General features: G+C 43.0%; 1 protein-coding gene across 14 annotated transcripts in view; it reads left to right on the forward strand.

Annotated features, from left to right (window-relative positions):
- CAMK2D (calcium/calmodulin dependent protein kinase II delta) overlaps positions 1 to 13,628 on the forward strand; it is a 319,896-nt gene that overhangs the window by 13,896 nt on the left and 292,372 nt on the right. For all 14 annotated transcript variants that reach the window (XM_089691803.1, XM_089691799.1, XM_089691802.1 and 11 more), the window contains exon 2: positions 4,774 to 4,868. In XM_089691803.1, coding sequence (XP_089547929.1) covers positions 4,774 to 4,868 — 95 coding nt within the window. The remainder of the gene's footprint in view (positions 1 to 4,773; positions 4,869 to 13,628) is intronic.

The following is a 13,628-nucleotide window of genomic DNA, read 5'->3' on the forward strand; positions in this document are numbered from 1 at the left end:
TAAAATCGGCTGATTTTCGACCCGTCTATGGCCTGCATAAGGCAGGCCATACATTATACAATTTTCTTGAGAATTTTGCTTTAGATTTACCAAAAACCATATAATATGAGGTCATATCTGAACAACACTTTCAATTGTATCCAATTAGGCAGGCTCTTGCAATGCATAGTTAAATGTAAATCTAAAGGAAATTGGACAGAAATTGGACAGAAAATTGTATAATATATGGCCAGCCTAAAGCTGGAGAGTGCAAAATCAGGCTCACTTCTGTATAGAAACCAATCAGCTTTCAGGTTTTATTGATAAAGCTTAATTGAAAAAGCTGAGGAAGCTGATTGGTTTCTTGCAGAAGTGAGCCTAATTTCAGTAAGTAAACCTCATGATGTCTGTTTATAAAATGATGGCTCCAACATGGGGTGGATAGAGCAATGGAATTTTGCTAACATAAATAATAAAAGAGAAGTCCACCTTTCTGACCAAATTTCATGGTATACCCATATTTTAGGTGTAACCTACAACAAGGTCACAGTCTGCACCCTCCCATCTCCATACTGCCCCATCCCCAGGGGTTCTCCTCCCTGCTGGCTTCTGTCATTATTTGAATTTAGGACAGTTGTGTGTGGCTCCTAAGGCCCCTTCCACATGGGGCAGACTCCTCCAGTATTCCCCTTGCTCAGCAGGGTACCTTTTTGTTAATCCCAGCTGAGCAAGCAGATGGCTGGTCTGTGTCCACTCCGCTTATGCAGAACAGACACACACAGCCTGCTCTCCTCTATATTGGATATAAACGGACCGCCTGTCTGTTTATAGCCGACTGGAATCCGATCCAATAGTCTGTTTTAAGTGGATAAGGATTGGATGTAGGTGGGTGTACAGTCACATTCATGTAACAGGGAGTTTGAGTCTGTGTGGATACAGTATACTTCAGTATTATCTGTTGTGGAAAGTGTTCAGTTGTAAAACAGGAAACCAGTATTGACATCACTGTCTGCTGTCATTCTAGGTCAATACATAAGGGATCGTAATTGAAACAGATGTAGTTTAAAGTGGCACTAAACCCTTGGAAAAAGAAAAAAAAACTGTGTACCAATTAAATATAAAATATAAATCTCTACCTTGTGATTTGTCTTCTGGATCAAGCTTTCTAGATAGGTTTTGCCTTTGTAGATTATTTGAACTGCCCCCTCGGTCCTTGTAGGCACTGGTCTTGAATTTCCAGTAAGGCTCAGCAGTGTACAAATAATCATACTCACATGCACTGTTTGTCTCAAACTACACATCCCAGGATTACTTGTGTTAGCGTTCAGCTATGCTCTTTAGTTGGAGAAAGTTACAAGTGTTGCTTCCCGTCTAGGCTGGCATGTTAAAATGTAGTCCACAACAAAAATGCACCAAGGAAGGTGCCTACGTTTGACAAGGTTGTCATTTGTCCCTGTTTTCCGGGGACATTCCCCCTTTTGAGTAGTCTGTCCCTGGAAAACAAATGTCTCTGTCAGTGTTCCTCTCTCATGTCACACTTGAGTTACATTTTTTTTCTCTTCAGCTACAAAACACTTGAATAAACATACAGCAAATTAAAACACAGCTTCTGCTTGCTGTATGTTTGTTCAAGTGGCAGTAACCTTGCACCTTACATTGCTGGGAGGGATGCCGTCACTCTCCTAGGAAGGAAAACAAGAAGTCCCCAGTGTTATAGTGTTATTCATCCCAGTCACTACCTACACTACCTACATGTGATAAGCCAACAAAGGACAATATATATATATATATATATATATATATATATATATACACACACACTATATTGCCAAAAGTATTGGGACGCCTGCCTTTACACGCACATGAATGGCATCCCAGTCTTAGTCTGTAGGGTTGAATAGTGAGTTGGCCCACCCTCTGCAGCTATAACAGCTTTAACTCTTCTGGGACGGCTGTCCACAAGGTTTAGGAGTGTGTCTATGAGAAGGTTTGACCATTCTTCCAGAAGCACATTTGAGGTCAGGCACTGATGTCGGACGAGGAGGCGTGGCTCACAGTCTCTGCTCTAATTCATTCCAAAGGTGTTCTATCGGGTTGAGGTCAGGACTCTGTGCAGTCCAGTCAAGTTCCTCTACCCCAAATTCACTCATCCATGTCTTTATGGACCTTGTTTTGTGCACTGGTGCACAGTCATGTTGGAACAGGAAGGGGCCATCCCCAAACTGTTCCCACAAGGTTGGGAGCATGAAATTGTCCAAAATGTCTTGGTATTCTTATGTTTTAAGAGTTCCCTTCAGTGGAACTAAAGGGTCAAGCTCAACCCCCGAAAAACAACCCCACACCATAATCCCCCCTCCACCAAACTTTACACTTGGCACAATGCAGTCAGGCAAGTACCGTTCTGGCAACAACCAAATCCAGACAGAGAAGCGTGACTTGTCACTCCAGAGAACACGTCTCCACTGCTCTAGAGTCCAGGGGTGGTGTGCTTTACACCACTGCATCTGGCACTTTGCATTGCACTTGGTGATGAAAGGCTTGGATGCAGCAGTTTGGCCATGGAAACCCATTCCATGAAGCTCTCTACGCACTGTTGGTGTGCTAATATGAAGGCCACACAAAGTGTGGTGGTCTTTAGCTATTGACTCTGCAGACAGTTGGCGACTTCTGCACACTGTGCGTTTTAGCATGCGCTGACCCCGCTCTGTCATTTTACGTGGCCTACCACTTCATGGCTGAGTTGCTGTTGTTCCCAGTTGCTTCCACTTTGTTATAATACCACTAACAGTTGACCGTGGAATATTTAGTAGGAAGGAAATTTCACGGATTGACTTATTGCACAGGTGGCAACCTATCACAGTACCATGTTTGAATTCACTGAGCTCTGTAGAAGCAGTCTGCATGCCTAGGTGCTTGATTTTATACACCTGTGGCCACAGAGGTGAGTGGAACACCTGAATCCAATGATTTGCAGGGGTGTCCCAATACGTTTGGCAATATAGAGTGTGTGTGTACACCTTTTTTTCCCCCCAGGACATGAGATCAGCCCTCCCTAGAAGCCCAAGTCTAGGCAAAATTATAAGGGCTTTTAAACAAAATGAGTAGACTGGATGATGGCAAGAAATAATATTCTTCTATGAAAAAATCTAAGTGTGTAGGGCCAACTTTAAAGAGGATCTTCAGTCAGTTTAAAAAAAAAAGTCAGTAGCTACAAATCCTGTAGCTGCTGACTTTTAATAAAGAGATACTTACCAGTCGCAGGATCCAGCACTGTCCTCATCTGGGCCAATTTTTTGCTGGTCATCAGGTCCATGGCGCTGCCATGTTTACTGTGGGAAGGAGGCTGTGACACCCTGTGGCATTACAGTCGGCTCCCCACTGCACATGCGTAAGCCACGCAGCTCTCTGTGAATTATCCTGCAGCCTCCTGGGTCCTGTGATGTATCCCAGAAGGTTGAGGAGGGAGGGTGAGAACTAGGTGAACCCAATGCAAGTGGGAGCAGGTACCAGCTAGAAATAGGTACCAGTGTCCATCCTGTTCTGCTCTGATTCAGCAGGGGATCTGTTCACAAATCCCTCTTTGAATGGAGTGGTATGGCCCTGTGTGAAAGGAACCTTAGCACCCCATGTACCATGGGTATATATATATATATATTCAGTCTGCCTGCTTTTATTTCCTTTAACCCATGCAACATGAGATTAGTGATTATAACAAAATAGAAATCTAACTATACAGCCCTTTCACTTTGGCGGACCAATTGGGTCAGCGGTCTTTTTTTCAAGTGGACCTGATCAGACCATCCTTTGCTCTCTCTATGGGTAGGCGGATGTAAACGAACATGCGTCCATTTACACCTGCATGCATCTGATCCGCTAAAAACAGGCAGATGTGGATCTGTTCTCCATCCATCTAGCGGACTGAATTGAATGACAGTCAGATACAAACAGACAGGTGGTATGTTTACATCTGACTGCCCCATAGAGAACAGAAAGCTGTGTCTGTGTCCACTCTGTACAAGTGGATCTGCCTATTTAGCAGGGATCAGTAGACTGATCCTCCAATGAGCAGGCGCACTTCGCCCGTGTGAAAGGGGCCACAAGGTTAGGAGGAGCAACTCTTGATAGGCTTTATTTTTCTTTTTTTTTGTATAAGTGCTATGTGTGGCATTTATACTAGAAGTCATTCAAGCTGCACTGTTTTTTGTCGATTTTCCCATCTTACATGACAACTATGCATTAAGAGCCTGTTTAATTGCTAAAGTGGGTGTTAAGAATGTGAAGAATCAGATGGTTGTTATACAGTCAGGTAAGTGAAGAGATGGCATTTTGTAGGAAAGAGTAGATTGTGTGTTGAGATTGGAGGTTGATATACATTACAATGTATCACAATTCAAGAAAGTGACCACACAGCATTTTGAGCTAAACAAATACCACCTGAATTGGCCCTGACCACATTTTAGCTGCAGGTGTTGATAAATGACTGGATAATAGTAATAAAACAATAATTCATCAGTTAAGAGCTGTCCGGACAAGTAAAAACGATGACATAACTTTACACGCTGATGTGTGCTTAGTTAGATGTATGGGGTATGAATACTTGTGCAAAGTATTAATGAGACAGGAGGAGGTGTCGGGTGACTTCTGAGAAACACATTTCCTCCACACTCCATTAGTCCTAAATGCCTTCTAGAAAACTGTGAAAGGCAGTCCACTGTGGGAAATGTTTCTCCATTATCAGATCAGACAATCTTTTTCTGATGAAACTATTTAAACAAACTTGTTTTTGGTTTTCAGGGGTGCATTCTCTGTGGTGAGGAGATGCATGAAGATTACCACGGGACAAGAATATGCAGCCAAAATTATCAACACCAAAAAGCTGTCAGCAAGAGGTAAGCATCATAATGGGCCTTTTATATTGACTTGCCTTATTATTATTAAAGGATTTGTTAACCCAACCTTTAATATTTATTATCCTGTTTTCTTTGAATTGTTTCCTTTGTATGAGATACCTGGTGATCTTTCCAGTCCCCCTGCTTTCCCATTTCAAGCTGATCATCCCAGAGTATTCAGTTTGCTTCTATGCATTGTACTTGGGAGCACATCCTCCCTGTACTCCTACAGTGGTCAGACTTGTGCTGATGCACCCCCCCCCCCTGTACAGCTAATCACTAGGAAGATCAGTATCCTGCTGTTTCCACCCTCAGCTCTCTAAGCAGCTTATGCAGCTGGGAACACAAGCCATGTGATCACTTATAAAAAGATAAAAAATGGTGCATAATAAAAATATACGTATATATAATGTGACAGTGTGGTGACCTGTCACAGTGTAGAAAGGATATTTCACCCGGGATTCTCAACAAGGCAGGTTGAGGGACTCCAGGGTACTTGTTTAATGCAGAGGAAACTGGCTTTTCACTTTCCTCATTTGGTTGTAAAGTCCATTTTGGGGCCTGGAGCCTGAAGATTTCAAACTGATTTGGGAGGGATGAAATCTCCAATCCTTGGACCAGGTTTTGGGAATGGCCAGGAGACTGATTGGTCAGGTGTGTGTGTGCTTCTTCTAGAGTCAGGACCAGGGTTCTGGGCTCCACCTTCCCTAGATGTCCATGTGGGTGCAAGGGAGCAGCCACAAGTGTGCAGGGTGGCACAGAGATGTCTGAGAGCAGACAGGGTCCAAGCCTGTGGGCTGGAGAAGCAGGAGTGCTGAGAAAGGGCGCTAACCCAGGTGCAGTGTGTTGTATGTGAAGGGTCAAGAGGACCGAGGCATGAAGCCTGAGCAGCGGTGCTGCTAAAGAGAGCCAGGAGGCTGAATCTATGTGTTTTTTTTTGCATTGATGGTGGATACCCCTGCGTGGGAAACCTATATTGTGTGCTACTTTCTTTCAAATAAAATTGGGTAAAAACAGCCCTTAAAAAGAAGAGAAGCGAGTGGCTGTGTGCTTCAAAAGCTCTACCCTTAATGCTAGTTCTCACTATCTATCTATCTATCTATCTATCTATCTATCTATCTATCTATCTATATATCTATCTATCTATATATATATATACACACACTCACACACTCGCCAGCCATTTTATTAGGTATGACTGTTCAATTGTTTGGTAACACAGCTTTCCAGCCAATCACATCCAGCAACTCAGTGCATTTAGGTATCTAGACGCTGTGGAAACAAATTTCTGAAGTTCAAACTTAACATCAGAATGTAAAAAAGGGGATTTACGTGACTCTGAATGTGACATGGTTGTTGGTGCCATACAGGCTGGTCTGAGTATATGAAAAATTGCTGATCTGCTGAGATTTTCATGCACGACCATCTCTTGAGTTTACAGCGAATGGTCCAAGAAGAGAAAATATCCAGTGAGTGGGAGTTGTGTGGACGAAAATGCCTTGTTGATGTCAGAGGTCAGAGGAGAATGGACAGACTGGATGCTGCGACATTCAGGTGGTAGGGTCAGAATGTGGTGTAAACAACATAAAAGCATCGATCCATCCTGCGTTGTATCAACGGTCCAGGCTGGTGGCGGTGATGTAAAGGTTTGGGGGATATTTTCTTGTCACTAGCAAGGTGTACCTAATAAAGTGTGTGAGTGTGTGTGTATATCTCGAATATGTTTTACAAGGTGAGGGTTCACATCATACAGCATACCTTAAATAACATATATTTCAGTGTAGTGAATCTTAAAAGAGATAGATTTTTTTTATTTTTCTAGAAGTCATCCTTACCTAAGTTGATGCAGTTCACTGGGAACTTCAGCGATCAAAAACTACTGATTTCTCGGGTCTTAGTGCTCCGTGCACAGAGAGCTGGTGACCGTCAGTCAGCTGTCTGCTCTGCCCCCCTGGAGCTCTGGGCTGTGGAGGGGGCGGAAGTGGCTGGCTCAGGCTTTCAGCGGATCTCTGAGAGGCAGAGCCAGATGCCGAACCAAGCTCCTGGATGGACCCCGACCATATGGTGGGGATCTTTCCCCAGGCTGGACCGGCTCTGTGACATCAACCGACGGTGGGCTTCAGTCCGCCGTCAGCTGAAAATGACACACAAGAGTGCAGAATGACCTTCACTCCTGTCATCCACAGGAGAAGTACAGCCACAATCTTTGGCTGTACCTATCCTTTAAAACCATGTTAAACCCAAAATTTTATATATTGCAGTTTGCCAATTCTTTCTTTCCTTCTTTCCTTTGTTTTTACCTGATGATCCTGCCAGTAAGTTTGCTATTTGTCAACTTCTTTTAACAGCCCAAGCTGTCCAGCAAAACTGGCAGTTAGAAGGTTGATAAATAGCATTTAACACTGACAGGGGTCCTGACAATAGTCATATTTGTTTTTATTTATGTAAAGCCTTTATCCAAGAAGGAAAAAAAACTGTTTGCTGTAACTGCTTAAAGCAATTCTAAAGGTTGTAATAAAAAAAGAACAAACATGTTATACTTAACTGCTGCGGTTTTGCACTAAGCAAAGCCAGTGGTCCTGGCTTCTACCTCCTGCTCAGTGCCCTCATTGTCCATTCACACACACAGTGCGGCTCAGCCTGCCTCCACTCTCTCCTCATTGGCTTACTGGCTGTAATTGACAGCAGTAGGAGCCAATTGTGCCTGCTATTGTGTTAGCCAATGAGGAGAGAGAGACCCAGAAGAGCTGTGGCTCTCATGCACATCGCTGGATTGAGCTGGGGTTCAGGGAATTATAAGGGTGGCTGAGGAGAGAGTTTGCACCCAGAAGGTTTCTTTAATGCATAAAGTACATTAAGGTAAAAAACCTTCTACCTTTAGAACCACTGTAAAAAGTGTTATCTGACCTAACGGCAAGTAGAGTAGCAACATTTTCTAATACAGGGACTAAACTATGCTGGAGAGGCAGTGGTCAAGTGGACACCATAATCCATGTGATCTGGGCATGTCTGCATTTGAGAATCTTTTGAAATGAGGTGTTTCATCTCATATCGAAAAAGACAGGACATGTCATTAAACCCGTGCGCGAGATGGCAATCTATAGTATTGATGTGGATCCCTTCTTTACCTCTTTGAGGTCTCTTGGTTTGCATATCTTATATGTGGCCAGGCTAACATTAGTTAAATGGAAAGGCAACATGGCCCCAAATATCTCTAATATTGTTGGACATGTAGATGCCTCATATGTATATGAAAAAATATGACCTTTACCATAGGCAATCAGAAAACATTTCCAGATTGTTGGAATCTGTGGTTAATATAATGGATTAGAATTGATCTTAGATCATATACATGTTTCATACAGCTTCGTATCCTTGACTTTGATTTGACTTGTTTCTGTTTGTTGTTTTTTACTATACTGAGATATATAGCATGTTTTTACTTCAAGAAGTACTGTGAACTGCTTGTACATTTGATGAAATATATTTGATAATTGTATAGCAGAACACTGCAGCCAGCATTTTGGTGCATGTACACTGTGAATATTGGATCTGTTTCATTGCAATCTGATACAGTATGTTAAGTAACAACATGCTTATTGTTTTGTTTCAAAAAAATAAAAATAAATATGCTTCTAAGAAAGTGTTAGGCCCTTTTCACATGAGGTGGACTCTGTCCAGCTATCCCCCACTGAGTAGGTGGATGACTGGCCCGTGTCTGCTCTGCTTATGCAGAGCAGACACAGACAACCTGCTCTCCTCTATGGGCAGTCGGATGTAATTGGACCGGCTGTCCATTTACTCCCGACTGCCATCCAATCTGATCCGGCCAGATGGTGGGGAATGGACCCCCCCATTTATTTTAGCCAGATCAGATTGGATTGGGTATAGCCTGATGTAAACAGACACATGTCCGTTTACATTTGGCTACCCATAGAAGAGAATGGAGGATCCAGTGAGACCCATCTGAAAAGCTGACAGGCTAACTCGATTGGACCGCACATGTGAAAGGGGCTTTATCTGGAATTCAGCTTCAATTTGTTTGTCAAGTCCATCTATATCTACTAGTGCTTATAACATTTCCCTTTTCCCCAGATTGACAATACTGCTGTCCAAATGCATTTCTTTTTCTCCTTCATCCAAAGTGGAGACACCCTAAAGCCTTATACACACTAAGTTTTTTTCCGTTCAGCCAAGTGGGACACAGGTCTCTGTACTAACACAAGCGGTGAAAAGCGCTGATCGGAAGCTGATTGGCAGACCTTTTTCAGATATGCCCCTTCGACAAAATCCAGAAGAACGTCTGGCTTCTGGTGGACTGGCTACTGTTCACATGGGCTAAATGTTGGCTGGTTCCCGTTGAACCGGTCGATGCCACCCGATATTCAGCCCGTTTGTACGGGGCTCCACACAGGAAGCGTGTTTCTGGTTAGATCTCCAGGTGAAAATAAAGGAAAATATCCTGAAAAAGCAAATTAATGCAGCAACCAAATGTAAGAATTGGTAAGCTGCAATATATAGTATTTAATTTTTGGTTTGTTTGGTTGGTTCCTCAATCTATGCTAAACAGCAAGTATGGGGGGATCTGCACTGCCGGCTATTGTATTCAAGCAACCCCAGCATCCAAAGTTGCCTAATTACCACAACAATGATTGTACATGAGAGTGTGACGAGATTTACTTTGGGTGGGGGGCCCATGGAACCCAGCTCACTTTGGAGAGGTGGAGAGACCCCTATCTCAGCTCCCCATATCCCTCTTATGTGTAAATCACCCTGTGCCTGTTAGGGGTACAGGTTGATCTGTCCTAATATTGTGTGGACTTTGTCTCAGACTTTGTAGACATGTTTAGGAGATAGGTGGGGTGGGGGGTTGTTGATTGTTTAATGTTATTTGGCTGCATCCCATTGTTCTATTGTTTGTCTGGCTTGGGAGCAAACTAGTATGGGATGTATGTGTTTAGGTGTATTAGCTTAGTGGGGGGGGGGGGGGTGTCTCCAGCAGCCCTCCCTCCTGATGGGACTGGGTGTGTCTTGTTACTAAATGTAGATTGCCCCGCCCTGTGTCATTATGCAAGGAGGTTGATTGTTCCCTGAGTGTATATCTCTTGTATCTGTGTTCAAATAAAGTAGTCTCCCTCCTGGCTTACTTCAAGATTGGTGTAGTGCTAGTCTTTTATGGTAGGCTGTGGTGTTTGTTGTCGGTGTTCGTACGGGGAAGCGGTATACTATTGGAAGTACTCAAGCGCAGTCTGGGTCGGTTCCGTTACAAAGAGGATGTAGTCACTGTCCGACTGAACAATGTTTCACCCAGTTCCTTCGCTCTTTCAATTGACTTTTGTCAAGCCAGGTGGTGCTAACCCACAGCTGGAATTTCGGCCAATACAGCAGGGATCATCTAAAATTTAAGCCACTAATGGCCAGCTTCATTCAGAAATCTGTAGAAACAATGCATTGTAGCCATGTTTTTCCCAGTGTGTGCAGCCTCAGTAGTGGAAAACCTGCTTTAAGATAGATATCCATCTTACTGCTATACCCACAGTGGGTAAGAAACTTTGTGAAAGCACCAAAGGTGCTAGTTTTCCCCACATGGCTAAATAGGCCATGTTTATTGCATCTTTGGTTAAAACCAGCTAAACAGTTATTCATTGTTTCCATAGACCTAAGATGTTGTGAGTAGCAGTGGGTATTAGTGCAAAGAGCTTCCTTTCACCCCAGCACAAAAAATATGCATATTCATAATTTGTGAGGGTTTCCTTACACATATGACAAAGAACTGTTTTACTTAAGGAAGAAATATTTCCAGCTGTGTGGTAATAGGCCCTTCCTTGTGTTCCCCTATACTCTAAGGCAGCCTTTCTTTTTATGCTCTAGGAAACTAAGACCTCGGAGAACCTCTGTAATCATTTTCTCATCTATAGCTCATGGAACATTTAGTATAATCAGACAGTTGTAGCTATAACAAACACTAATAAAATGTAAAACAGAATTGGATAGTAATTATCAGATTGACATAGTCCCAAAAAACCCATAATTTACGTTGGTGCTCAGTAGCAACACGTACTTTTTAATTTGTGTTCAGTGCAAAAATCCAACTTTGCATTGGTCCCCAATGTATACTATTAACTTAGCATTGGTGTTCAGGGATACAATGTAACTTTGAATTGGTGTTCAGTTAGAAACTTTACAATACAAAAAAATGTCCTCCTGCGCTTTTACGGTAAATAATGAACTTAACTAGAAAACAGCCAGCATCTAACCTATACCAAATAGGAACAATAGTACAAATAAATATAAAAGTAATGCAGCGCTATAACTAATAATATAACACTCAAGAGGTAATAAAAGTGATTTATATAAAGTAAAATACTAGAAAATAGACCTTAACAAACGGGGCAACAGATGACCCAAATCCACATGGGGATATAAAAGAGATAGTGACCCCTAGTACCCAAAGGGTACCCGATGAAGACCAGGTGAGTATCTACAAGAGAAGCCAAACAGATAACAGTTGCTTTGTGCAAAATAAAGTGTCCACAGTTCATACAAATGCTATTATTTCTAAGACGTGCAGGTGAATCACAACACCCTCCAAACGTGATCCCAGGCAGTATGGCTGCAATGGCCTCTCACCTCCACTCCACGGACCCGCAGGGCCACAAAGCAAATGTAGATCACCTCTGGATCCCTCAAACTGGTGGCTCCTCAGGTAGGATGGTGCGGGCAGTCATCAAATAGACAATATTCAACCGGACCAATTGGCAGGTGAAGATATACCCTCCTCCAGTATCAAAGCTCATATGCTCATAAATCAAGAAGAGAACACAATCTTCATAGTGTAATACTGCTTTTTAATGGCCACATGAAAATAAGCCAAAAGGAGATATACACTCTCATTATAGTTGCTTGTATCCAGGCTATGACAGGCGGTCCCTTTATATCTGACCGCCCATGGAGAAGAGTGGACACTGACCTGCCATTTGCCTGCTCAGCAGGGATCAGTAGGCAAATGTCCTGCTGAGCAAGCAGATTGCAGGTGGAGTCCACCCCATGTGAAAGGGGCCAAAGAGGGTCATTCTTACCAGTGACCACAAATGTAAGGAGCATTCTTCCCACTGACCATCACACTAATGTATCATGAGTTGTAGATATAGTCATTGTTAGCGAGGGACCCTAGGACCAGAAAGTTATTTCAAGGGTGTTGAGGTTGAGAGAGGCTGGATTGGGGTAATGGGATTGATCTCTACTAGTCACGTGTAATTTGTTCCCAGCTACCATATTGTCTCCTGCAGCATATCCCCAGCCAAAAAAGTAGCATGTCCATAATCTCTGACTCCATTTCCTTTATTAAGTCTGCAGTTTCTGACAGTCCTCTCAAGCATTATATATATTGAAAATTATGTGTGGCCCTTTGGTGATGTTAGGGGCTGCATTTAGGCCTTGTTCACATCGTATGTGCAGAAAAACTGAAGAAAAAAAAATCAGTTTTCACTTGCAGAGGCATGAGTTTACAGTAGTTTTCATGAACATTTCAATTATGAACATGAACATTTCAATTACATTATGCACTTTGCAGATTCCTGCACATAAAAAATCTGCACGTGATTTTACTGTTGAGGCGTGAACAGGGCATATAGAAAGCAATTGTTTTCTTTCTGCCCTTGCAGAGTGCATGCAGAAATATTTGCCTCTCTGCACCATGGTAAGAATGGGGCCTAAGGGTTCCCTTAAAGCAGAGTTCCACTCACCTTGTAAAAAAATAAAAGTTAGCAGCTACAAAAACTGTAGCTGCTGACTTTTAAAAAACAGCCACTTACCTGTCCCTCGGTCCTGCGGTATGTGTCCTGTAGCCGTTTCACCGGCTGTCCTGGATTCAAGGAGGCTGGCATCTTCAGTGTGGGCACCCAGCTGTGATAGCTTGCGGCTTCACAGCCGGGTACCCACTGCGCATGCGCAAGTAGCGCTGCACTTCATGAATGGTCCTGTAGTCTTCTGGGACCTGTCACGTGTCCCAAAAGAGTACAGGGAAGGAGGGAGGGAGGACACCTTCTGCTTACAATGGCCTAGGTGATCGGACTGGAAGTGGGAGCGGGTACCTGTTAAATTCGGGTACCCGCCCCCCAAAGGTGCCAATCCTTAATGGGGAGCGGGGAAGCAGTCCTTAAAGCGGATCTTCCCCTTTTGGGTGGTGCTCCACTTTTAGTTGACAACCACTGATTTAGGTAAACTTCAGGATCTATTTACTGTAATTGCTGCAGTAGGAGTCTTCTGAATCTGGTGTTGTGAAACATGATCCAGTGTGCTGGAAATTACCACCTGATTCCCAGTTGTTCTCTATCAGTTCAGGAGATAAACTTCCCACTGCCAGTATAAAATGAGTGTGCATGTCGGTATGGAATGCGTTATCTGATTTACTGGAAGCTATCATCCTGTTAATATGGATAATGGCTTATAGAGATAACCCCCTGCTATAAATATGAGATCTTAGGACATTTTCTGTATACAGTAAGTATGCATGTATTACAGCCAGAAAGTACTGTTGTAGCTTAGGGCTCATTAGTGGGCAGTCGTCTGCCTGAAAGGCATCCTGCAACATGGGAGTAAGATGCTTCTGCAGTATGTTGTGAAAAAAAAAATAGGTCAGCGCTTAATTGAATCATATTCCTCTTCATTATTTACAAATGAACTTGTTCCATTATGGCATGCTGTATTTAACAGTAGAGCTTCACAGAATTCTTCCGAGATAGGAGCACTCAATCAACA

Source organism: Staurois parvus, unplaced genomic scaffold (assembly GCF_062004578.1).
Source record: "Staurois parvus isolate SC_StPar_1 unplaced genomic scaffold, SC_StPar_1.0 ptg000572l, whole genome shotgun sequence".
Taxonomy (NCBI): domain Eukaryota; kingdom Metazoa; phylum Chordata; class Amphibia; order Anura; family Ranidae; genus Staurois; species Staurois parvus.